Raw genomic sequence first — 27,302 nt, forward strand, 5'->3', positions numbered from 1 at the left:
TAAGAATGAGGCTATTCATCCTTTCTGGTTTCTTGTGTTCTGTCCTAGTTCTTGTTAATTTGTTTAACTTTTAGTCTTCAATTCATTTGTGCAATAAAGTGACAATAATCCGGTACCAAAAAAGTGTGCAGCATTGTTACCGTGATTGTTTGGATTACTTCATTCATTTGTAGAAACGTGTATTAATTTTCTACAAATATTTATATATAGATAAGTACCTAATGGTATAATGGAACCTCACATATAGTGCTGCGTTCACACGACCCGTCCCCGTCAAAAACAAAAAAACAAAAAAAAAAACGGACAATAACTGATGCAAACGGATGTGGTCTGTTATTGTTCAGTTAATAAACCAAAAATACATTTTTTTTTTGTTCTGAGCATGCTCAAAAATGGATCAAAAAAACTGATGCAAACGGATGACCTTAAATGCTCATCCGTTTTCCATAGACTTCAATGTTAAATTTACTGTATCTGTCTTTTCTTCTGATTTTTTTGACAGAAGAAAAAAATACAGCATGAGCCTTTTTTTTCTGCCGTTAAAAAAACAGAAGTGAGTGCAGACAGCTACAAACGGATATAAACTGATTAAAAAAAATATCTCATTCATATAAATGGGATTTTTTTTACAAACCGTTTTTAATCCATTTACAGCCTGCAAAAACGGAACCGAAATGGGGATAAAAAAAAAAACCCAGGAAAGACGACCGTGTGAACAAGTGTGGGGCAGGGGTGGTTAAAGAAGCTTTGATGTCCAAGGAGCCAAACACAGGAGTAGATGCCTACAACTACAAGTAGTGAATACGCTGCAGATTTCAATGTGGAAAATCCGTAAAAAGAGTGTGATTTTTAACAAATCTCGCCCACATGCTGCAGAAAATAATTTGCATGGAATTTGCACAGAAAGCTGTAGATTTATTTGTGGATTTTACTCACTGGCCTAGTTATATCAAAGTGCCTGAAACCAAAACAGTCTGGTTTGGCTTATAACAACCAATCACTGCTCGGCTTTCATACATAGCGCATGCACTATTTCTTCTGTTCTTTCTCCCGTCACAAAATAACGTCCATTATTAATATCGGGCTATGACTGGTTAAAAAGGAAAATGTAAAAATCCGATGGACTATATAATGGGATTTTTGTTACTACCATTTAACGGCCGATTTTCAGGGTTTTCATAACTGAATATATCACGGATCTTTAAAAATGGATGAATGTATAGTGTGAAAGGGGCCTTAGACTGTGGTCGCCAAATCATAGAACGTTAATTAAATGTACTTTTTTTGGGGAAACCAATCAAATAGAGTTCAATAATCGCTCACCTTGATATAGTAATATTTATGCCATGTTAACTTTCATAGCTTAATGATCTCTGGTAAAAATAAAAGCTGAGCTCTGGTTGGTTGCTGTGGACAAATCAGATCAGTTTTTGACGCTGACAGTTTGATAAATTTAGGCTATTTATTTTCATAAGTTAGTCAATAGCCACAATGAATTTGGATTGTTGTGGATTTTGGTGCAGAATAGGTGAATAACATTTATGTGCAGCAAAATGCACATCATTTGGGGCATTTTCCCCTCTGTAGGAGCTTGCTTAACAAACAAATGCATCAGTAAGGAATAAGGAATTGTATAGATATTGCATCTGTTTTTGCAGTTCAGTTTGATGTCTAGAAGACAGCCCACCAGTAATACTGATGCAATACAGACTATATACTGATGCAATCTCCTCTCTAATACATCCGTATTGTGGATCTGTATTATAGACTTTTATCAGTATGCTTATGTGAAACGGGGCTATGGCAACTTTTACACTGCTGTATTTTGGTCATTATTTAGTATTGGTATTTTTATATTAAGACAAAACCAGGTGTGAAACCTGCAGAACATTTTACTTCCATTTTTTGGATCCACTTCTAATTTTGCCTAAAAATATTGCAGTGTTACTGCAGACTTGGGGTTCCTTCACATCTGCGGATCTTTGGTGAGTTTCCCGCTGCGGGTTTAAACTATGGCACAATTTCCGTAGTGAAAAATCGGATTGCATTGACCTCAGTGGGGGCTGCTGTGGATTTTCTCTTTGGAATATCTGCCACTGAAAACCTACCACGGCTTAAATCTACAGTGGGAAACTCGCAGAAGATCAGAATGTACGAGCATACCCTTAGGATACTTTCACATGTGTGGATTTTGCGGTCATTGAGAAGTGGGAATGTGTAGCAAAAACTAATGCAAAAAATATGCAACAAAAAAACGCACGTGTGAACATACCCTTAGGCAAGCTTTTACACAACAAAGTTGTTCAGCTTACTAATTTACATACCAAAAGCAATGTTTTTAGTGCTTTCCATGGGTGGACTCCAATGGGTTGTGTGTGTGTGTGTGTTTTTTTTTTTTTTTTGTGCTGGAGTATTTCGTGAAATTCTAAGGCTATATTCACGCGAAAGTTGAAAGCCGGACAGCTAAGCAGAACATTCTGGCGCTATGACTGCCCGGAAATGTACAGTCTCATAGACTGTAATGCATTTCTATGTGGAGAAAGAATAGACGTCTAATCTTTCTGCGGACCCTGGAATCTGGATTTTCGCGGCAGAAACATCTGCTGCGAAAATTTTGCCATGTTCACAACGCAGCAGAATCCTGTTGATATCAATGGGACTCATGGGATATCAGTGCTGCGGAATTCCATTGTGTGAACATACCCTAAGACTTAAAGGGGTACTCCAGTGGAGAAAATTATTATATTTTTTTTATTCAACTGGTGCCAGAAAGTTAAACAGATTTGTAAATTACTACTTCTAGTTAAAAATCTTAATCCTTCCAGTATTTATCAGATGCTGTATGCTCCACAGGAAAAGTCTTTTCTTTCTGAATTTCTTTTCTGACTGACCACAGTGCTCTCTGCTGACACCTCTGTCAGTGTCAGGAACTGTCCAAACCAGGAGAGGTTTGCTATGGGGATTTTCTCCTGCTCTGGACATTTCCTGACACAGGGGTGTCAGCAGAGAGCCCTGTGGTCAGACAGTAAAGAAATTATAGAAAATAACTTTCTCTGGAGTATACAGCAGGTGATAAGTACTGGAAGGATTAAGATTTTTAAATGGAAGTAATTTACAAATCTGTTTAACTTTCTGGCACCAGTTCATTAAAAAGAAAAAAAAAAAACTTTCCACCAGAGTACCCCTTTAATGTATTTTCAGACAATGTGGTCATGGTGCTTTGGTGACCAAAAATGATGCAAATTTGCTTCAATTCTGCCAAAAAATAAATAAATAAATAAATGAATAAAAATCCCATTACCGGTCCCTTGTCTGACTGTATCCTTAATAGTTTGTGAATACTACATCTTTCAGATTGTTTTATAATGTTATAATATGTTATAATGTAAGTGATCACTGTGCATTTATTAGGATCTAGCAAAAGCTTTAGAAAAATAGGGAATTTGAAACAATGTATAGGCACCAGTAAACATACAAAAGTATAGGAATATGGTAGGAACCAAGTACATGAAAGTAACCATATGCAGATACAGTAAAACAAGAATAACAGGTAAGGTACATAAATTATACCTCCCAAAAATACAAATACCACATTAAGGGTGCCAGATAGAGATGAGCGAACTTACAGTAAATTCGATTCGTCACTAACTTCTCGGCTCGGCAGTTGATGACTTATCCTGCGTAAAATTAGTTCAGCCTTCAGGTGCTCCCGTGGGCTGGAAAAGGTGGATACAGTCCTAGGAAAGAGCCTCTCCTAGGACTGTATCCACCTTTTCCAGCCCACCGGAGCACCGGAAAGCTGAACTAATTTATGCAGGAAAAGTCATCAACTGCCGAGCCGAGAAGTTAGTGACGAATCGAATTTACTGTAAGTTCGCTCATCTCTAGTGCCAGACTATACCTACACCTAATTCCAACGATCGTTTCGCTGTTATGCCGCTTCTTCCGGGGGGCGTCACCCCCCCTGAAGAAGCGGCATAACAGTGAAACGATCGATGGGGTTAGGTGTAGGTATAGTCTGGCACCCTTAATGTGGTATTTGTATATTTGGGAAGTATAACTTATGTACCTTACCTGTTATTCTTCTTTTACTGTATCTGCATATGGTTACTTTCATGTACTTGGGTCCTACCATATTCCTATACTTTTGTATGTTTACTGGTGCCTATACATTGTTTCTACTTCTTTCCTTTTTTTGTTTTTATTTTTATCATGTTGCATTAATAAAAAAAAATGTTTAAAAGTTAATTATCTTCTTGATTTTGTGGTACGTTTTTTGCTTTTGGTGTTAGAGGTCTAATCACGTACCTTTTACCTACTATATATATGTAGGGTTATATATTTTTGGTGAAAAATAGAGAATTTGTTGTGAGCTAAAATTATTTTTTTTTAATTTTTTTTTGTTTATATTTCACTAATTCGAGATATAGTTTACATTACTATCTGAAAACATTTGTCATACAGCAGGTTTGTTCATAGATGATGTTACACCATCAACGTTTGGCAGACACTGGTGTAAAGGGTTAAGAGCTGTTATGCTGTATGAATGGTGCCATTTTTTTTTTTTTTTTTTTTCTGCTATTTTTCTTTTCTCCTCTTCTTCCTTCTTGGACTTCTTTGACTTTTAGTAAGCTCCCCACACATTCTTGTTTTATGAATGAAACGCTAGTTCAGTACGACATCTGTGCCACAACAAGCAATGTAGGCTTGAGCGTTCACAAATGCTGCAGCTCAGCACACAACAAGTGACTTTCCCCCGCTTTAGATTTAGTGAGACGGAAAACAAATAAACTTTTCTTTTCAGTTGCCCCTTCTGAATTGCAGCCTTACCAACTTGGCTCAGTTCCCTTCAGATTACATGAGAGAACTGGATAATGAGAGATTGCTGGGGAACAGCTGAAGATTTGTGTGTGTGGTCACCTAAATGATTCATTTAGTCTACTTCAGTCTTTCCCAACCAGGGTGCCTCCAGCTGTTGCAAAACTACAACTCCCAGCATGCCCGGACAGCCGAAGGCTGTCCGGGCATGCTGGGAGTTGTAGTTTTGCAACAGCTGGAGGCATGTTGGTTGGGAAACACTGCACTACAAAATCAGGGGTCAGTCTGATAGACCATTCAGGAGTCTAGGAGAGCTGGGTAATAGCCTTCGGCTGTCTGGGCATGCTGGGAGTTGTAGTTTTTGCAACAGCTGGAGGCATGCTGGTTGGGAAACACTGCACTACAAAATCAGGGTTCAGTCTGAAAGGCCATTCAGGAGTCTAGGAGAGCTGGGTAATAGCCTTCGGCTGTCCGGGCATGCTGGGAGTTGTAGTTTTGCAACAGCTGGAGGCATGATGGTTGGGAAACACTGCACTACAAAATCAGGGTTCAGTCTGATAGACCATTCAGGAGTCTAGGATAGCTGGGTAATAGCCTTCTGCTGTCTGGGCATGCTGGGAGTTGTAATTTTGCAACAGCTGGAGGCATGCTGGTTGGGAAACACTGGTCTACTTTCTAAACTGCAAGTGTCCCCTTAACCTTTTCAGTTCCGGTTTTTAACCCATCCATAATGCGGGATGAAACACTACAATATTTTTTTGGGAATCTGCACAGAGCTATTACACAAATATTTCACGTCTTGCCTGTTTACTCATTTGGAACACACAAAGATCAAAATGTTCTTGCTTATGACACAGTACTAAAGAATCCGAACTATTTGTTTTGTTTTTTAGTTTATTTTTTCTTCTTATGCGTTTTGTGGCGTTAGGTCAATGTTTTCCAACCAGTGTGCCTCCAGATTTTGCAAAACTCCAACTTCCAACATGCCCGGGCAGGCTTTGGCTTTCCCAGGATGCTAGGAGTTGTAGTTTTGCTACAACTGGAGGCACATTGTTTGGGGAACGCTGCATTATGGGGTGACGATACGTATTAACCAGTTGTCAAAATAGTCTTTAAAGGGGTATTCCCTTGGAAAACATTTTTTTTAAATCACATGGTACCAGAAAGTTAAACGGATTTGTAAATTACTTCTATTTAAAAATCTTAATCCTTCCAGTACTTATCAGCTGCTGTATACTACAGAGGAAGTTCTTTTCTTTTTGAATTTCCTTTCTGCCTGACCACAGTGCTCTCGGCTGACACCTCTGTTGGTTTTTGGAACTGTCTGGAGCAGGAAAGATTTGCTGTGGGGATTTGGCTCTTACTCTGGACAGTTCCTAAAATGGACAGAGGTGTCAGCAGAGAGCACTGTGGTCTGACAGACAGAAATTCAAAAAGAAAAGAACTTCCTCTGGAACATACAGCAGCTGATAAGTACTGGAAAGATTAAGATTTTTTAATAGAAGTAATTTGCAAATCTGTTTTAACTTTCTGGCACCAGTTGATTTAAAATAGACGTTTTCCAGTGGAGTACCCCTTTAACATGCACAACTAGTGTTTTGTGGCCTTGGCAACTTGTGCCACGTGCTAGGACAGCATGCTCTGTCATGTTAGGAATGCACTGAATCTTAGATCAGTAAATCCCACTTTTACTAAGACCTGAATATACAGCTCTTTATAGTACTTGGCGGTCAGATAGTCTTTTTTTTTTTTTACCTTTTTAGAAGATAATGGAAATTGTATGTGTTGAAAAAAATGAAATAACTACTTCACAAATAGTGGGAATAAAAAAGAATTGTGCTGCTGAGATTACACCCAATGCTTCATGCACTAGAGCTTGGCACAGAAACCGATTTATTTTGCTACACAATGAACTATTTGCTCATGTCAGTTTTTTTCTGGCATTGCTTATCGGCTGGTTGTTGTAATACACCTTCCAAATTATTTGGGAATTTTATGTAAGATGCATGTTTGTTTGCTTTAAGGCATACATTTGTTTTCAGTGTTTGTGACTTAAAGGGGTACTCCGGTGGAAAACTTTTTTTTCCTTTTAAATCAACTCATGGCAGAAAGTTAAACATATTTGTAAATTACTTCTATTAAAAAATCTTAATCCTTCCTGTACTTATTAGCTGTTGAATACTACAGAGGAAATTCTTTTCTTTTTGGAATGCTCTCTGATGACCTCACGAGCACAGTTCTCTCTGCTGATGTTATTATAATAATAATAACGCTTTATTTATTGTTGTCCTTAGTGGGATTTGAACCCAAGTCCCCAGCACTGCAAGGCAGCAGCGCTAACCACTGAGCCACCATGCTGCCCTTAGCAACCATGCATAGCATATGTATGCTAAGAGATGTCAGCAGAGAGCACTGTGCTCGTGATGTCATCAGTGTTCCAAAAATAAAGGAATTTCCTCTGTAGCATTCAGCAGCTAATAAGTACAGGAAGGATTAAGATTTTTTAATAGAAGTAATTTACAAATATGTTTAACTTTCTGCCACCAGTTGATTTTAAAAGAAAAAAGGTTTTCACCGGAGTACCCCTTTAAAGGAGTACTCTGGTGCAGACTACTCCTGCTCTGTCCTGCCCGGGCTGCAAAAAAATGAAAATAATCAATCACTCACCTTCCTCAGTTCCCATGGAGTGCTACTACAGCTGATCAGTCCTCCGGTCCATCTTCTTCATACTTCCGTGTGAATGAAGCGTCACATGGCGCTCAGCCTATTATGAGCCGAGGCAGAACATCGCGGCGGCCGGTGATAGGCTGAGCGCTATGTGACGCTTCGTTCACACGGAAGTATGAAGAGGATGGACCGGAGGACCGATCAGCTGTAGTGAGGGATGGTTTTTTTATTTTTTTAATTTTGCAGACAGGACTGAGCAGGAATACTCTGCACCAGAGTACTCCTTTAAATAGGGATACATGGAGCTTAAAGTGGTACTCTGGTGGAAATTTTTTTTTTGTTTTGTTTTTAAATCAACTTGTGCCAGACAATTAAAACAGATTTGTAAATTACTTCTATTAAAAAAAACAAAACTTAACTTCCTCTGAAGCATACAGCAGCTGGAAGGATTGAGTTGTTCTTTTGAGTCTGACCACAGTGCTCTCTCTGACACCTCTGTCTATGTCAGGAACTGTACATAGCAGGAGAGGTTTGCTTAGGGGATTTGCTCCAACGTAGGAAAGTTCTTGACATGGACAGAGGTGGCAGCAGAGAGCACTGTGGTCAGACTGATAACAACTCCACTTCCTGTGGAGCACACAGCAGCTGATTAGTGCTAGAAGGATTAAGATTTATAAAATAAAAGTAATTTACAAATGTGTTAAACTTTCTGGCACCATTTGTTTAAAAAATTGTTTTCCACCGGTGTACCCCTTTAAGGAGGTCTCTGTATTTTGCAAGTTCTATGTACCGTAGGTGAAGAAATAAATCTGGGTTTTAGTAATTGTATGGGGTCTGTATTATATAGGACTTGTGTCTTAGCTAGGGTTGCCACCTGGCCAGTATTTTACCAATACAGCTGGCATTTTGGCGACCCTGCTGGTATTTTTCTGTTAAAATTACCAGAAATGCAATGGACGGTATTTATTCAACCAATCCTCCAACTCCTGGAATATTGCACCATATACTATACCAGTGTTTCCCAACCAGAGCGCCTCCAGGCTGTCAGAGTTTGTAGTTTTGCAACAGCTGGAGGCACCCCTGGTTGGGAAACGCTGACCTATACTATATAGTCCAACATGCTGGGAGTTGTAGTTTTCGTTTAAATGGGCACTCTCATTAAAACAAATTTTTGCTACTGCACTCCTTATGGTAAATAACAAATATTTCTAATATACTTTGTTTTAAAAAAAATGAAGTTTTCTAGGTCTTATTTGTGCTTAAAAAAGCTCAAGAGCACATTTTCCCCCATCTTATACACAGACTTTGGACCGAAGCCAAAACACAGGAAGTGCAGCCTGGAGTGCTGAGGGGGGTGTGTCCAGCCTCATCCAATCATAGCTCCTCTCACACTTAACTGCCATATGCTGTTGGATGGACACACCCCCTCAGCACTCCAGGCTGCACTTCCTGTGTTTGGGCTTCGGTCCAAATATATTTTTTATTTACCGTAAGGACTGCAGTAGCAAAAATTAGTTTTAGAGAGTTACCCTTGAAGACAGCTGCTGAGCCACAGGCTGTATCAGGACATGCTGGGAGTTGTACTTGGTAACTAACTGCAACTCCCGAATTTAATAAAAAAGAGCAACCAAAAAGTCACATAAAAATTACAGATCGTGGTGCAAAAAATGAGCCCTCATACATCCCCATATAAGGAGAAATAAAAAAGGTTATAGGGGTCAGACTAGGTGAAAAATGTTGTAACCCTAGTTTTAGCTCTTCTACATATATTGTCTAAAAAAGGTAATGATCTGGATGTTTTGTAAATACAGATTAATGGACATTTAAATATAAAGTAAATTAAAAGTAATGTAACTACTATGTAGGACAGGCATAATTTGGAAAGCTGCTAGGGTGTTTTTTTTATTTTATTTTTTTCCCCACCACAAAATACAGAAGATTAAGGAACGAAAATGGCTGCCACAGCAACTTACATTCCTGTGTTATACAAGAGATCATGTTAAACAATTCAGGGTGTGGAAATCCTGCAGATGCTGCTAATACTTCCGAGTGTGTGCGCTCACAACACATGGCCAGATGGAATGCTCCAGAAACTCCTCTTCCATTTTACTATTGTTCAGCCTGGACAGAAAGTGTTAAGCCAAAGTCCAGCTCTGTGTGTCCGATAAGCAGTTGTGAGTTTCTTCACGGGGACACGTTAGATATAAAGTGTACACAGAGAGATTAGACAGATCAGTGTGTGAGTGAAGAAACGCATTGTAGTGTAGGTTTTATTCAACACCCCTTCTATGCTGAAGGGAATTGGGAAGGGGGGGGGGGGTGTTGATCATCTGTTTATTGGCAGGAGCCGCCATGCATACGGTTATTGCTTCCAGTATTCTCAGATTGAGCTGCTATTTATATCCCTACTACTGTTTGCGCACCGGTCTTGATCTTTTCAGCTGACATGGAAACGAAAGCTTTTTTGTTGGCACAAGATGGTTAATTTGTAGTAAGTGCTCATAAGTCTAGGTCTAGAGCCGCGGCACTCTAGTAGGCATACAAACACATACTGTATGTATAATAGACAAAAAAGGAACTGTACGCAGTTTATATAGAATGAACGTGTGTGTGTGTGTTATATAGTGCATTGATTTAAACCCCTGAAGTTTTCATATCTACAACATTATTTTCTTCTCTGGTACAAAGAGTCTGAAAGGTGTTCACAAGCCCCTGAAGTGCGGCAGCTGGATGCCCCCTCCCCCCTCTTGCCTGCCACATAGTGTGCTGTGCATAAAAATTGTATGCATGTGCAAAATTTGGAAACAGGGCTCTGCTTCCAGCCAACTGTCAATCAAACAGTCAGGGATAGGAGGGGGAGTGAGGAGGAGTTCCAGCACTTCAGGGGCTTGGGAACACCTCTTTGACTCTTGCATAAATTTTTTTTACATTAATGTCATATTCTTTATGAAAACATAGACAGATATATGAAAGGTACCATGTGCCACCTTGTCCTAAAAGCAGTTTTACCAGTGTCAGCAGTTTGGAATGTGAATCGCGGCTGACAGATTCTTAGTTTATACTTCTTAAAATTACATAATGGAAATGTTTTCTTCCTTAGCCATAGGGGCTTGAAAATAGCATTTACTGGTGATCTTCAGCTAACTGGCTTAGAAAAGAAAGTAATGTAAATGTAGCTGTTTTTATGGCCCTTCAAACTTGTGAAGTTGGAGAACTCGCTGCAAAACATTTAACTTAGTCCCTGCTTCGGGCCATGGTCGACACACTGCATAAATGCACAAAGCCGGGGCGCCGTGTGTGAGAGTGCGCGGGTCCCAGTGATCGGACCCCCTGCAATCTGACACTTATTCCCTATCCTGCAGATATGGGATAAGTTTTGTTACTGGAGTACCTCTTTAAAGTAGTACTCCTCCGCCCCTGGACAACATATCCTCTATTCAAAGGATGGGGGCACATCGGCGTCCTGAACATTTGTCATGTCGTCACGCCCCCTCCATTCATGTCTATGGGAGATGGCGTTACGAGCAACCATAGTCATCACGCCCCCTTCCATACACATGAATGCAAGGGGCGCATGGCATGATGACCACGACCACCCGACCCCATCGCTCTGAACAAAAATGTTCAGAACGCTGGGATGCTGCCCGAAGATCACGGGGGGGTCCCAGCGGCGGGACCCCCGCGATCAGGCATCTTATCCCCTATTTTTTGGATAGGGGATAAGATGTCCATGGGTGGAACCTGAAGTTAAAAAGGACACCTTTTTCGATTTTGGCATTGAAGGTTAAAGGCTTTTATCCTTTTAGGTTTTTTTCCCAGGTCATGACACTTGGTTCTATAATGTCCAGCAGATAGTGGACTTTCATGTGAACCCTTGCATACCTTTACTCCGGATTACTGCTAGGCACCTTGCTGCGGGCTGATCTGGTCATATAATGCGTAAAGAATGCAAGGTCAGCCTCTCCTCTCCAGGCTTTGTAGGGCTTTCCATTATGTACATTTTCCAGCTTTCTTTCACCTTTGCTTGGTTATTAAATTATCCGCTGGCTGTTTCTGGTTTTGTGTGTGATGTGTAGGCTACCCAAAGTATCCCTTTTCAGCTGGCCTAAAAGAGTCTCAAAGTGTGTACAAAAGACACTAGTCACACCCATTCAGATGCCGCTTATTAGCCCTAAAATAAAGGATCAGTCATTCTCGTATCTGATCTGTGTGGTCAGTGGTTGCGTAAGAATCTATTTATCGCCCAGAGTATGCATTATATTACATTGACTGTAGTTTTTTTTTTATATGCCCCCCCCCCCCCCCCCCGCCTTTCAAGGGATAGATCTTTGTTCATTTTTTGTGCTTTAATATCCTATTCATCCGGCACACAAGTTGGCCTGTTGCAGAGCGCCTGTCCTCTCATGTTTCATAGATGGAGGCAGCTGCAGCCCTGCACATGGTAGTAAAATCGAGCATTTGCTGGTTATTCGATAAAGATGGGGCATGTAGAATTAGTCTCTCTTTTGTGACCTCTCCTTACACTCCACCCCCTTCACCCTCCTTGCTATAGTGAAAAATGTCTTTCTGGTGATCACCCTGTGGGTTCTTAGACCTTACGACATTCTTTTTTGAAGCGTCAAGCATCACTTTAAGTGCTAGTTTAAGGTCTGCCTTATGTTTTCCTACCGGCATATTGTGATAGACAAATGCAATAATCTGTAAGAGACAGTTGTTTTGTGGATTGGTATTTATGGTGTTTGATCTTTACAGTGACCTCTGTATAAAGAATGGTTATATGATTGTGCATTGTGTAGATTGAAGAGTTCTCTTCATGCAGTACCATCATTTATGAATACCGTATATACTCAAGTATAAGCCGACTCGAATATAAGCCGAGGCCCCTAATTTCACCCCAAAAACCCAGGAAAAGTTATTGACTCGACTATAAGCCTAGGGTGGGAAATACATCCTCATTTCCCCCCCCCCCCCCTCATCATCGCCTGTCAATCCCTTCATCAGTGGTCTTCAACCTGCGGACCTCCAGATGTTGCAAAACTACAACTCCCGGCATGCCCGGACAGCCATCGGCTGTCCGGGCATGCTGGGAGTTGTAGTTTTGAAACCTCTAGAGGTCCGCAGGATGAAGACCACTGGGGCCTTTTTTACTTTACGTTTTCTACTCACCTCACGACGACGCACAGGGACGTTCATGCGCAGGCTGCGAATGAACGTCCCTGTGCGTCGTCGTCAAGGCAACGTCACTAGTCCAGGGAAGGCCCGGAGCGTGGAGAAGAGGCCCCCCCCCCCTCCCCCCCTGTGAAAATGGACAGCCCGGAACGACTAACCCTCCCCACCAGACGGTCCCTGCAACATAGATGGCCCGGACCAGCTCACCCTTCCTTCCCACCAAGGGGAGGCGAGTAGAAAGCTAAAGAGGGGGGGGGGGGGGGGGGGCTGGATGATGACAAAGGCCGCCGGACAGCTGTCTGGGCATGCTGGGAGTTGTAGTTTTGCAACATCTGCAGGTTGAAGACCACTGAGAAGGGATTGACAGGCAGAGAGTTAACTCGAGTATAAGCAGAGGGGGGCATTTTCACTCGAGTATATACGGTAGTTTGGATTTTGTTCCATATTCTATTTTTGTCTGATTTTAGGTAGATATAAATATCGCCATGCATATTCTTTTATACTTTCCTATCAGTCACGTACTAGTATTGGGCATCATCACAGACATCAAAGCGCAACAAGATTTATTGTAGTAACACTTAACATATAACAAACATGTCGACAAAGAAGGGAAGAAATGTTATAAATATAGCAGGCGTTTATGGCTCTATATACCTACTCAATACGGTTTCTATTTTCTTCTCAGGTACTGGATAGTCTGTTGGCACAATATGGAACAGTGGAAAACTGTGAGCAAGGTAGGAAGAACAAAAAAAAAATAAAGGTTTACTTGACGGCCACGGTTTATCCGGGATGCACTAAATGCTCTTTTTACATCCATAGTGAACACTGAGACTGAGACTGCAGTAGTGAATGTAACCTATGCGAATAAGGAACACGCCAGACAGTAAGTGATTCCTGGATTTACGTCTTTGTTAATATATGGATTGAATTATTGCAAGGACTGCATGTATATGTTTGTAGCTACGAAGAGGTATAAAGCTGGCTATGGACATAACAGAACTATGAACCATAATAAATGATTCCTATTGTATCCGCTGGCAGCCATTGTTTTCTTGTTTTATACCTATGCCAACCCACTACAGATAATCTGTTGAACAATCTGATCTAGATTATATCCCCCCCCCCCCCCTCACTATACTATTATTTGTGGTGCTACCCTGCCAAACTTAACTAAGGTGCCAGTAAATGTTGTTTTGTGTGCCTCTTACGCCTGTACGCGATTTTAAATGTTTGTTTTATGCACAATAGCCCACTCCGGTAACTCCCTAAAGATTACTTATTTACAATAGTGAATGGGACACTACAATGTTTGTAGTTTCTATTCATTCATTAAATTTTTCCTTATTTCATTGAGTATACTGCCACCTATTGGTTGGCTGTCATCAGTGTGAGAACGTTAGAGTCTTAAAGGGGCACAGAAATACGGAGCTGATCATAATCCTCTGCCGTTCCTAGTAGCGTGGTGATGGGCAAAGAAATGTAAATGGGGTGCAAAATTAATTGGAGGGCAATAAGGGGTGAACCATCAGGCATTTACCTCCTTTTTGTATTTCTGTTTTAAACATGGTGCTGAGTCAAATGAAGTCTGAATTATGCTAGTTTGCACACAAAAAAATTGTGTATGTTGCAACCTGCATTAAAGGGAATCGGTCAGAACTGATCCAATTATATATGATTTTATTGCAGTTATATTACCCCTATTAGATTGCATAGAATGAAGCATTCTACCTCGGATACTTGCCATAGGTGTTCTGCACCTAGGGTGGAATTTTGGCACCTTATTTGGGCTTGCCCTTATATTATACACCAATTGGGTAATTTTGTCCCAGAAGGATATATCAGTGGTCTTCAACCTGCTGACCTTCAGATGTTGCAAAACTATAACTCACAGCATGAACGGACAGCCGTTGGCTGTCCGTGCATGCTGGAGTTGTAGTTTTGCAACATCTGGAGGTCCGCAGGTTGAAGACCACTGGTGTATATCGTAGTAGATCCCGTTTCCCCATTAGATCTTCGAGTCTGTTTATTTGGTGTCATGTCAGATGATATTTGGCTGCAGTAGCAGTACATTGAACTCTAATTCTACTTAAAGGGGTTATCCAGGAAAAAACTTTTTTTTTTATATATCAACTGGCTCCAGAAAGTTAAACAGATTTGTAAATTACTTATATTAAAAAAATCTTAATTCTTTCAGTATTTATGGGCTTCTGAAGTTAAGGTTGTTCTTTTCGGTCTAAGTGCTCTCTGATGACACGTGAAAATAAAAGGAAAAAGGAGAGGCGCGCTCCTGATGCGATACCGTTTGAGGTAAAAACGGGTACGTGCGAGTTAGATGCACCTTACCGTGGTTACTTGTGCTGCGGGCACAACACCTTTGTAAGCCTTCAGATAGCAAGAAGCCGTTGGTATCCCTGGTCCGAGATCCAAGCGTACGGTGGCGTTAGGTAGGTGGCTGCCTCTGCATCCCTAACCGTGACTGGCAAGTCCGGTTCTAACGTGTAGGAATAGGGAGAAAAATTGGGATGAGATCCGGCGCCTCCTCCGATGTAATCCGGCGCCGGATCTCATCCCAATTTTTCTCCCTATTCCTCTGATGACACGTGTCTCGGGAACCGCCCAGTTTAGAAGAGGTATGTGCTATGGGGATTTGCTTCTAAACCGGGCGGTTCCTGAGACACGTGTTATCAGAGAGCACTTAGACAGAAAAGAACAACCTTAACTTCAGAAGCTCATAAGTACTGAAATTTTTTAATAGAAGTAATTTACAAATCTGTTTAACTTTCTGAAGCCAGTTGAGAAAGATAGAGAGAGATATAGATATATATATATATATATATATATATATATATATATATATATATATAAATAATAAAAAAATTTTTTTTTCCTGGATAACCCCTTTAATAAACACACTACACTAGCCTTAGTAGGCTCCATATAAGCAGCAGCTGGCAGCTAGACTCACTCTCCATAATCTCTCCTTCTGTGTTTTCCCAACGTATTAGTGGTATTTATGCTATTTCCTTATTAAGTTATTGATGATTCGGCCGGTACAAGTTCAGTTACTGGTTAAGTTTTGCTGCTCTTTGCTTTACGTTGCATACTCCTGTACTGTTGTCTATGTAACATGTGGGAATGCTTTTTATTGTCTCCCTTCTTGTATGCTTGTACTTGTTCCTTTTAATAAAACAAATGAAAGTGGATTGGTCAGCTCGTATTTATATGTTCTGCAGACACTGTGACAGGATGACCATATCTAACATACTTTTGTTAGTGTTGGATTGATGTGTCAAGGAGGCAGGGCTAAGATGCTCACTCGCCACAGTATCGCACAGGATTTGGAGACCAGACTTGGTGCCCTGTACATCATTTAACCAGGACAGGGATTGGGACACAGGAAGCAAGCGATGCTGCAGCACTTGGCCCTGCTTCCATGACACTTTATTTTTATTTTTGTTAGCAATTCTTCATCTCCATGACACTTTAACATTAGCCAAAGTATATTTGATACGTCATCCAGTCATCTATCTGATGGTGTCTGCAGATCATGTCATAAATATGAGCTGAGTCACTTTTAAAGAGTGCCTCTCATGATCTTATTACATTTTATAATCCTCTCAGTTTACTGCCCCATCATGATAAATCACCCCCTGACTTTATTTTTATTATTTTTTAGTTTTCTACCTTGATATTGCTCTGTATTTTCTGCTTACTGTCAGATTCACAGACTGGGAAGGGGCATTCCCCAGCAGGTGTGACATCATCTGAAGCCATACAGGGGAGAACTTCCTCTCACACCCACACAGCCCAGAGCAGTTCAGTTTGTGAGATGAGCTATGATTGGCTAAAGCTGCATACACACCCCTCGGCACTCCAGACTGCATTTCCTGATTTTGGACTTCTGCCAGGCCAGCAGGAGTCCAAAGTCTGCAAGTGATTGGGGGGGGGGAGGGGGGGAATTATGCTCTGGACCAGTAGGGTGACGCATAGTGGCAGCTTTTTTTTAACACAAATAAAACCTACAAATCTTTGTTTTAAAAAAAAAAAAGTAAATCAGAATTTATTTAATTTACCACAAGGAGTGCAATAGCAAAAATTAGTTTTAAAGGAAAGCAGTCACCCGTTCACCCTCACTATAACCCGATACACTGGGTTATAGTGCGGGTGAACAGGAGGATCGGACTGCTACACTTACCTGCAGTCCGGAGCCCCAATCTCCTGAAGATCCCGCTCTTCCACCGCTGACTTGCGCTTTGAGGCAGGCTCGCCGGCTAGATTTAAATATTCATAAGCGCCGATAACGTGACCGCTCAGTAGGCACGAGAGCTCATGTGACCAGCGCTTATGAATATTTAAATCTAGCAGAGACCCCGCATCGGTCTCCTGTTCACCCGCACTATAACCCAGTGTATTGGGTTATAGTGGGGGTGAACGGGTGACCTTTTTCCTTTCATTGAGAGTGCCTATTTAAGCTGTGCTCTGTATAGAGCCAGGTTTCTTTTGCACCACTTTAAAGGGGTACTCCCGTGGAAATGTTTATTTATTTATTTTTTTTTTTTTTTTTTCATCAACTGGTGCCAGAAAGTTAAACAGATTTGTAACTTACTTATATTAAAAAAATATTAATCCTTCTAGTACTTCTTAGGGGCTATATACTACAGAAGAAATGCTTTTCTTTTTGGATTTCTCTGATGTCATGACCACAGTGCTCTCTGCTGACCTCTGTTGTCCATTTTTGGAACTGTCCAGAGCTGGAGAAAATCCCCATAGCAAACATATGCTGCTCTGGACAGTTCCTAAAATGGACAGCAGAGGTCAGCAGAGAGCACTGTGGTCATGACATCAGAGAAATCCAAAAAGAAAAGCATTTCTTCTGTAGTATACAGCCCATAAAATGTATTGGAAGGAATAACATTTTTTAATAGCAGTAATTAACAAATCTTAACTTACTGGCACCAGTTGATTTTACAAAAAAAAAAAAAAAAGTATCAGGAAGGCACCATTTCTGCAGGGTTCCTTTTCAGTATCCTCACCTAGAATCAATGCTTCTTGGGTGGAACACATTCCAGTAAACGGCATGACATTACCTGCATTAAAAAAGTAATCTGTGCCTGTGTGAACATTTGAGCTAGTTCAGTGGGTTCTTAGAACCGGCTGCTTTTTTTGAAACCATACAACACTGATCCAGTAAAGTGTGTGTCCAGCTCACTCCTCACTTCCCATCGTGCTCTGGACAGTACGGAGCAGTACCCACAGCAAGGCAGGGAGAACAAAAGTCCTGTGTGGTATGTGCAGGTACAGGTTTATTAATTAAAATCAGACTTCTGGTCAGCAGCGACCAAATTGTAACACGTTCCAGGTGATGCACACCCTTAATCATACAGGAATTATTAAAGGGGTACTCCGGTGCGAATAAAGTTATTAAATCAACAGGTGCCAGAAAGTTGCACAGATTTACAAATCTTAAACCTTCCAGTACTTACCAGCTGCTGTATTCTCCACAGGAAGTTCAGGTAGTTTTTTTTTCCAGTCTGACCACGGTGCTATCTGCTGCCACCTCTGTCCCTGTCAGGAACTGTCCAAAGCAGGATAGGTTTGCTATGGGATATTGCTCATGCTCTGTACAGTTCCTGACACGGACCAAAGTGCTCTCTGCTGCCACCTCTGTCCGACTGGAAATAACTACACAACCTCCTGGTGCATACAGCAGCTGATAAGTACTGGAAGGCTGAAGACTTTATTTTTTTATTTTTTTAAATGAAAATAATTTACAAATCTGTTTTTAACTTTCTGGCACCTGTTGATTTGTAAACTTTTTTTTCCCCCCACCGGAGTATACCTGGTATAACATGAAACGCGTTACATTTTGATTGCTGCTGACCTGATGTTTTTTTTTTTTAGCGAATTAAACATGCATGTACTGTGCTAATTTTTTTTTCTCTCTCAACACTGATCCAGATCTCTAAATATCTTGTGCTTGTTGGTAATTTTTTTTTTCTTCTCCTCTCCCAAAAACTAGGGGGCTTGAAAAACTGAACGGCTATCAGCTTGAAAACTATTCCCTTAAAGTGACGTACATTCCTGATGAGATGGCCGCACAACAAGCTCCCACTCAGCAGCTACAGACTCAGCCACCACAGCACCCTCCCCAAGGGAGACGGGGATTCGGACAAAGGGGACCGCCTAGACAGGGGTCACCCGGTGCTGCTGCAAGACCTAAACCTCAGTCAGAGGTCCCACTGCGCATGCTGGTTCCTACCCAGTTTGTGGGGGCAATTATTGGAAAAGAAGGCGCTACGATCAGGAACATTACTAAACAGACCCAATCCAAGTAGGTTTTTATTTTAACTATCCATTAATGTGGACACATGTTTTGTAAATTCCCATCATAGGGGTTCTTAGTTGTATATCCTGTAGTACAGTGTTTTCCAACAAGCGTGCCTCCACCTGTTGCAAAACTACAACGTCCAGCATGCCCAGGCAGCCTTCGGCTGTCTGGGCATGCTGGGAGTTGTAGTTTTGCAACAGCTGGAGGCACACTGGTTGGAAAACACTGCTATAGTATATACAGTGCACTACTAGTTCTAACAGCATGGCTCTTTAGTTGAGCGTTTAGTCCAAGTATTGCTTTAAAGTAGATATATCATGCAAGAAAATATATCCCCCATACACACACACCGACACGTCCACTTCATGTATCTCTATGGGAAAGCGGTTATCTCCGGCTCCTCCATAGAGATACATGGAAGGGGGGGGGGGGGGGGGGTAGGGGGGGATGTGTCGGCTGCTGGTTCGTGCAGGAGTCGTTCCCGGGGGGGGGGGTTCCAGCGGTCGGACCCCCGCGATCTAAAACTTATGCCCTTAAGGAGAAGGACCATGCAAGAAAGCTTATACCCTAACAGTATGCTCCTCTGTCGTGCACCAGTGGGACCACATTTTTTTTATTTGCTTACTTAGTCTTTCTATGCTACTCTAGTGACCAGTAAGCTTTTGTGTAGTAGATAGTTTTACAATGCATTTACTAAACACTACCATCTCTGCCTCGCAGGATTGATATTCACCGTAAAGAAAATGCCGGCGCAGCAGAGAAACCCATTACCATTCACTCAACTCCAGAAGGATGCTCAACAGCTTGCAAAATAATAATGGAGATTATGCAGAAGGAAGCTCAGGATACGAAGTTGTAAGGAAAGCATATTCTTTCTGTGGACTTAAGGCTCAGACCCATATGATGTGTTTTAGCTTTTTCTTAATTTTATACGTAAAGGCACAAGTTAATACCTAGATATGAAGAATTATTATTCGAGTTTACAATAGAGGAATTGGGTTACATATTCAAAACTCTCCACGTCAAAAATTTTGTGTTTGAAAAAGTTTCCGTCAGATAGTCAGTTTACATGGTTTACACTAGTCACACCAGTTTTGAAAAAGTGGGCGTATCTATGGAAATGTCAAAAAGATTTTTTTTTTTCATGGTCACTACCCCTGGACTTGTTTTATTTATACAGTTATCTTTTGTATGGGCACTACTAATCATGGAATATCACATGAGAGGCTTCCGCCAGAATTTTCCTTGATTACAAAAACAGATATATTTTTTGGTGCCAAAACCAGCAATTTTGGCACGACAAAAAACAAAGTTGCCACGAAAATGAACTCTCATATTTTCAAAGCAGCAAAAGAGACCTTTGAAAATGTGATAAGAAAAAAGTGTGATTAATATAACAAAAAATACAGTAGTTTTTGAATCTCTTACCCATTGACAGCTGAAATTAAGGGTTATCTAATTTTACCTTCACTTCTCTTGATGAATCAAAGTTTTCTTAATGTGAAAAAAACATGACAACTGCAATAAATAAATCTCTTTAAACAAACTAAAAATCCGGGGATGTGAAGGCACAGATGTTTCTCAACGTTGGCATAAATGCTGGTAGTTGTACACAATAATATTTGCTTGTATTGTAGGTAATACAAGAACTGCCCTTTATATAAAAATATCTTCAAAATATTTGATGAATTTGCTGAAATTTGGATTGTTTTAACTTCTGACAATCTTGATGATTATTTTTATTTATTTTTTTAATAGCACGGAAGAAATTCCCTTAAAAATACTAGCACATAACAATTTTGTTGGCCGTCTCATTGGTAAGGAGGGAAGAAACCTTAAGAAAATTGAGCAAGACACAGATACAAAAATCACAATATCTCCGTAAGTTCATGAAGCCCGGACAAGCCCAGTTTTTATGCTGTGATTGTTTTGAAACTCCTAAAAATGAATTTTCTTATTTTCCTTTTTGTGGCCTTAGACTTCAGGACCTGACATTGTATAATCCTGAGCGAACTATTACGGTAAAAGGCAGCATTGAGGCATGTGCCAAAGCTGAGGAAGAAATAATGAAAAAAATTAGGGAGTCCTACGAAAATGATATTGCGGCTATGAATGTAAGTGATTGTTCAGCAAGATCTGGGTGGGTGGGAGGTGGAAATGTATTCCTATAACATTGTACAGAGTTTTGCATGAGGCTGGAACGGAAATGATCCAACCTGAATGGAATGATGCTTCAGATTTTCTAGGACTTGGTAGAGCGTTAATCTTGCTGCAGAAATGCTCTTTAACCCCTTCTCTGGCAAATTCCTTTTAAAAGAGTTCTCTTATGTCAGTGTCTAGGTGAACTACCAGGGTCATAGGGGGAGAGTTATCAAAACCTGTCCAGAGGAAAAGTTGCCCATAGCAACCAATCAGCGTGCTTTTAAAAAAAAAATTTTTAACAAGGCCTCTGCAAAAGGAAGGAAAGAATCTGATTGGTTGCTATGGACAACTGGGCAACTTTTCCTTTGCACAGGTTTTGATAAATCTCCCCATAGTCATTCATTTATAAAAGTATAGTTGACCTTGTTCTTCCTCTTGATCTGTTTTTATTTTTGCTTTATTTTTTTTTTTTCGAATTCAAAATTTTTTTATCATAAAACTCAACATACACATGTAATCCGCCAATTGTACACATAATAAGCAATGATCGTCTTATTTCCCTGTACTGTGCTCTCAATGACAATCAAGGATACACATAAATCAGCAACTGTAGAGAATGGAGAAGGCAAGAGGCCGAGCAGCAGCCTAGGGTCGGAGAATCTTAGTAGTGTACAATGCTCACGAAAGCTTAGCACATTGTATAGGGCGGAACTACATGGTGAAACACATGTAGTGCACTGACTTCCATTTCCTCTGGATTACTCTACATGCCACTGCCAACAGTAGACAAACCAAACCCTTACGTAGAGATTTTACCTGGCCAGGGAGCATAGATAATAAAACAACCTGGGGAGAATAATGGAGGGCGACTCGCGTCACTTTGGTAACAATGTCTAAAACCCCCCGACCAAAAAGGGAGGAGAGGACAATCAAGCCAGATAAGGGACATAGTCCCGGGAACTGAGCCACATCTCCAACACACACATCCGTAACCATCGGGAAGTAATGGTGTAGTAAAGACGGCACATGGTACCACCAAGATAGTACTTTGTAATTCTTTCCTGCAGTTTCACTGAGACGGAGGCTCCATGACCTAAAGCATAGACCTTTGTCCAGGCCTGTGAGTCCAAGGTACAGCCCAGCTCCCGAGACCACCCAGCCTGGTGGGCTGGCGGCGGCGATGACTGCGCACTACGAAGTAACATTGCATAAATCACTGATACTAGTTGGTCTGGGGGACCTGCGTCCATACACAAGGACTCAAAATGGAGGGGAGCCCTATGAAGATCTAACTTCTTTTTCAAAGTACTATAAAAGTGCATGAGCTGGGTATATTTCCATAATTGTGCAGAGGTAGGGGGACTGCCCTGTAAGACCTCAGCCACTTATTTCAGGGAGTCAGAGTGGAGAGCCAGAACATGGGAGAAAACAAATACTGCGCCCTTAGACCTACCCAAACAAGAGCCCGCCGACCCACCCGGGGAGAAGTCAGAATTATCACACATTGGTGTCAAGGGATCGTTGGGGTGCAGGAGACCAGCTTTGCCGAAAGAGCCATGACCTACCCGCAGCACGACCTGTGCTATTAACTGGAGACAGGCTATACGTGTGGCAGTCCAGTACGTCACGGTCATCAAAGGGAGCGACGGGAGCAGGGACAGCAGGATCTCCAAACGCACCCACAGCTTTGACCGAGAGTGATGGAACCAGTCCAGCAGAGTGGCCACTGCTGAAAGGTAATAAAGGTATGGGTCAGGGAGAGCTAAACCACCACCCCCCCCCCCTCCGCCTTGGGACGCACCAGGGAATGACGAGCCATACGATGACCCGAAGAACCCCACACATATATTTAGTGAATGATTTTGCAAGGGCCTGGGAAAACGTCTGTGGGAGGAGTACAGATACAGTCTGGAAAAGATAAAGAGATTAATTTTAATAATATTCACCCTCCCGATCCACAAGAAGTCTAGTCTGTCCCATTTAGTCAAGTCAGTCAAAAAGGGGGACAGTTGAGGACCAAAGTTCAAGTCCTATATCCGTGCGAGGTTGCTCGGTACCTCAATCCCCAAATACCGGAAGGAGGAAGTCGCCCACTTAAATGAGTACTGCCTACGAAGGGAGGAGACCCCCCCCAGAGAGACATCAAGGGCAACACTCTTAGTGAGATTGAGCTTATAATTACTATATCTACTGTACTCACATATAAGAGAGAGGAGGGCCATCAAACTGAAGTCGGGGTCGGTAATGTAGAGCAGGAGATCGCCTGCGAATGCAGCACATTGAACCTGTTCTCCCTGAATCTGTACCCTTTAACCTCTTCACATTGTCAGATAGCCTGCAGCAGGTGCTCCATAACCAAAACATATATAGAAGGGGTGAGAGGGGACAGCCCTGTCAAGTTCCATTGCAGTTATGGTGGAGGACAGGGCCCCAATAATCCAAACTTGCACCTGGGGCTGAGTATACAGTGCAAGGATACGCTGTAACAACATCGGGCCCAAACCTAAGTGAGAGAACCCCCCGCAGGAAGACCCAGGCCGCCCTGTCGAAAGCCTTCTCCGCATCAAGTGTCAGCAATATACAGGGTATATGAGACACCTGAACATGATTGATCAGAGAGAAAGTCTTCAGGGTATTATCCCGAGCTTCTCTAGCAGGGACGAAACCCACCTGATCAGGGTAAATTAGGGTCTCCAGCAGTGGGGTCAATCTGAGTGCCAAAAGTTTAGCGTACAACTTGGCATCCACATTAATGAGGGATATTGGATGATAACTTTGACATAGGTTAGGATCCTTCTCCTCCTTAGGTATAACCGTAATGAAAGCTTGGCAAAAGGCTGGCAGGAGGGGAGAGGTGTCAGAGATAGCATTAAAGGCCGCGAGGAGGCACGGACAACAGTTCAGTATTAAGGAGTTTATAAAATTTAGAGGTGTAGCCGTTTGTGCCAGGGGCTTTACCGGAGGGCAAGGAGGAAATAGCCACCGATTATTCTAATGTGAAGGGTTGTTCCATATCCTGAGACCAGAGTGGGTAATACAGTCTTTTGTAGATAGGATAAGAGTCCTGAAGAATCCCCAAGCGAGCCTGTTGAGGGTGAGCGCAGCCCGTATAGGTCAGCATAGTATGTCCCGGAGCTATCTAATGTCTGGGAGGTGAGATGTACAAACTCCCCCCTAGGTGACTTGATGGAGGGGACATGTAGGGCAATATGAGGGCCCTGGCTAAGTCTCTCTCTCTCTTTCTCTCTCTTTCTCTCTCTCTCTCGGCACCATGTTTAATCTGAATGCCACAGAGCATGCATTTCAGCACCTTCCACTGACACTGAGAAGTGGGGTCGCTTGCTCAGATCAAACAAAGGGAAACAGTGAGGAGCGATTCATTAAGTCTCCACGTAAATTCCCTCCTTGGACCACTCTGTAGTGATATGTCACAATAAACCCCAGCATGGTCGGAGAACACTATAGAACCAATGGAGGTGGAGAGTACCTGAGGGAGAAGACAGTGACTGACAAAAATATAATCAAGCCTGGGGTACACCCTACAAGCGTGAGAATAAAATGTATAGTCACGTGTGTCCTGGTGAGTCAGTCTCCACGGGTCAGACAGCTGCATGTTAACCCGATAACGACCATGGACTAGTATAGACGTCCAGGTTGGCGGCGGTTCCGGCACCTGGACGTCTATACTCGTCTGTTTCTAACTGTCACCGCTCCTAAACAGCGGTGAAAATCGGGTGACGCTCGCTGTCACAGACAGCTGAGGGTCACTGCTACCGAGCGAGGACCAATCAGAGCGGTCCCTTACAGTTTAACCCTTCCAGCCGCGGTCGGAAGTGATCGCTGGCTGTAAGTGTTATGACAGAGGGAAGGAGCTCCCTCTGTCACCCCTGCAGCGCGATCGCGGGGTGCTGTGTGTCATCCCCGGCGGGCAGGGACCTTCCGAACTGCTGGGACTGAAGAAAACTTCGGTCCCCGCAGTTTTACCCTTACAGCCGTGGCGGAAGTGACCGAGCTGTAGGGAGTATTGGCAGAGGGAGGGGGCTCCCTCTGTCTCTCTCCTGTAGAACCCCGCAATGATCGCGGGGTGCTGCTGGTTACCTGGGCAGTCAGGGGTCTTTACAAGGACCCCCAGGTCTGCCCCGGTTATTGCCTGTCAGGACGTGCCAGAGGTGGCACGGGTGCCGCCTCATGATCATGTGATTGATCGGTCGGAACGACCGTTCAATCACTAATGCTGGGCGGAGATCGGCACCGGCGGGGGTCTCCTACCTTTCCCTGGTTCGGCGGGGGTCCCCTCAAGAGCGGCGGTGGTGCAGGCGGCAGGATACAGCAGGAGGTGAGCAACAACTCTCAGCATGCACAGCCAAAGGGCATGCTGGGAGTTGTAGTTGGAACTCCAGCTGTTGCAAAACTACAACTCCCAGCATGCCCTTTGGTAGTCTGTGCATGCTGGGAGTTGTAGTTATGCAACAGCTGGAGGCACATTTTTTTCTATGAAAAAGTGTGCATCCAACTGTTGCATAACTACAACTCCCAGCATGCACAGACTACCAAAGGGCATGCTGGGAGTTGTAGTTTTGCAATAGCTGGAGGCCCACAACTACAACTCCCAGCATGCCCTTTGGTAGTCTGTGCATGCTGGGAGTTGTAGTTTTGCAATAGCTGGAGGCCCACAGCTACAACTCTCAGCATGCCCTTCGACTGTCAATGCATGCTGAGTGTTGCAGTTTTGCAACAGCTGGAGATACATTGGTTGTGAAACAGTTTGTGTCCTAACTCAGTGTTTCGCAACCAGTGTGCCTCCAGCTGTGTCAAAAATACAACTCCCAGCATGCACTGAGAGACTGTACATGCTGGGAGTTCTAGTTTTGCAACAGCTGGAGGCACACTAGTTGAAAAAAAAAAAATTTACAAACAAACTCTGTGTTGCGCAACCAATGTGCCTCCAGCTGTTGCATAACTAACACACCCAGCATGTATGGTCTGTCAGTGCATGCTGGGAGTTGTAGTTTTGCAACAGCTGGAGGTTTGCCCCCCTCCCATGTGAATGTACAGGGTACATTTACACGGGCGGGTTTACAGTGAGTTTTGTGCTGCAAGTTTGAAATGCGGCAAATCTTCAGCCGCAGTCCAAACTCCCAGCGAGAAACTCACTGTAAACCAAACCACGTGCATGTACCCTAAAAACACTACACTACACCTACACAATAAAAAAAAGTAAAACACTACATATACATATACCCCTACACATCCCCCCCCCCCCCCCCCAATAAAAAAAGAAAATGTCTTGTACGGCAATGTTTCCAAAAAGGAGCCTCCAGCTGTTCAAAAACAACTCCCAGCATTGCCGGACAGCCACTGACTGTCAAGGCATACTGGGAGTTCTGCAACGGCTCGAGACACCCTGTTTGGGAAACATTGTTTTAGGATATTTTGGTGGCGGATGCAAATCCCCAAAATAAGCCTCAAATGCGCATGGCGCTCTCTCGCTTTGGAGCCCTGCTGTATTTCAAGGAAATAATTTAGGGCCACATATGGGGTATTTCCGTACTCAGGAGAAATTGTTACAAATTTCGGGGGTCTTTCTCTTTTTACCCCTTATAAAAAGGTAAAGTTGGGGTCTATACCAGCTTGTTAGTGTAAAAAAATTTAATTTTTTACACTAACAAGCTGGTGTTGCCCCATACTTCTAATTTTCACAAGCGGTAAAAAGAAAAGACCCCCAAAATTTGTAACGCAATTTCTCCTGAGTACGGAAATACCCCATATGTGGGCGTAAAATGCTCTGCGGACGCACAACAAGGCTCAGGAGTGAGAGCGCACTATGTACTTTTGAGGCCTAAATTGGTGATTTGCTCAGGGATGGCTGATTTTACAGTGGTTCTGACATAAACGCAAAACAATAAATACCCACATGTGACCCCATTTTGGAAACTACACCCCTCACGGAATGTAACAAGGGGTATTGTGAGCCTTAACACCCCACAGATGTTTGACGAATTTTCGTTAAAGGGGTACTCCGGTGCTTAGACATCTTATTCCTGCTGCTGGGGACCCCCATGATCTTGCACGCGGCATCCCGTTTGTAATCAGTCCCCGGAGCGTGTTCGCTCCGGGTCTGATTACAGGCGACCACAGGGCCGACGGCGTGTGACGTCACGCCTCCGCCCCCGTG

General features: G+C 42.5%; 1 protein-coding gene across 3 annotated transcripts in view; it reads left to right on the forward strand.

Annotated features, from left to right (window-relative positions):
* Positions 1-27,302, forward strand: part of IGF2BP3 (insulin like growth factor 2 mRNA binding protein 3) — a 108,809-nt gene that overhangs the window by 61,784 nt on the left and 19,723 nt on the right. For all 3 annotated transcript variants that reach the window (XM_056519792.1, XM_056519793.1, XM_056519791.1), the window contains exons 4-9: positions 13,340-13,391; positions 13,477-13,540; positions 18,677-18,988; positions 19,706-19,840; positions 20,744-20,866; positions 20,964-21,099. In XM_056519792.1, the coding sequence (XP_056375767.1) occupies positions 13,340-13,391; positions 13,477-13,540; positions 18,677-18,988; positions 19,706-19,840; positions 20,744-20,866; positions 20,964-21,099 (822 nt within the window). The remainder of the gene's footprint in view (positions 1-13,339; positions 13,392-13,476; positions 13,541-18,676; positions 18,989-19,705; positions 19,841-20,743; positions 20,867-20,963; positions 21,100-27,302) is intronic.

This window comes from Hyla sarda, chromosome 5, assembly GCF_029499605.1.
Source record: "Hyla sarda isolate aHylSar1 chromosome 5, aHylSar1.hap1, whole genome shotgun sequence".
Taxonomy (NCBI): Eukaryota; Metazoa; Chordata; class Amphibia; order Anura; family Hylidae; genus Hyla; species Hyla sarda.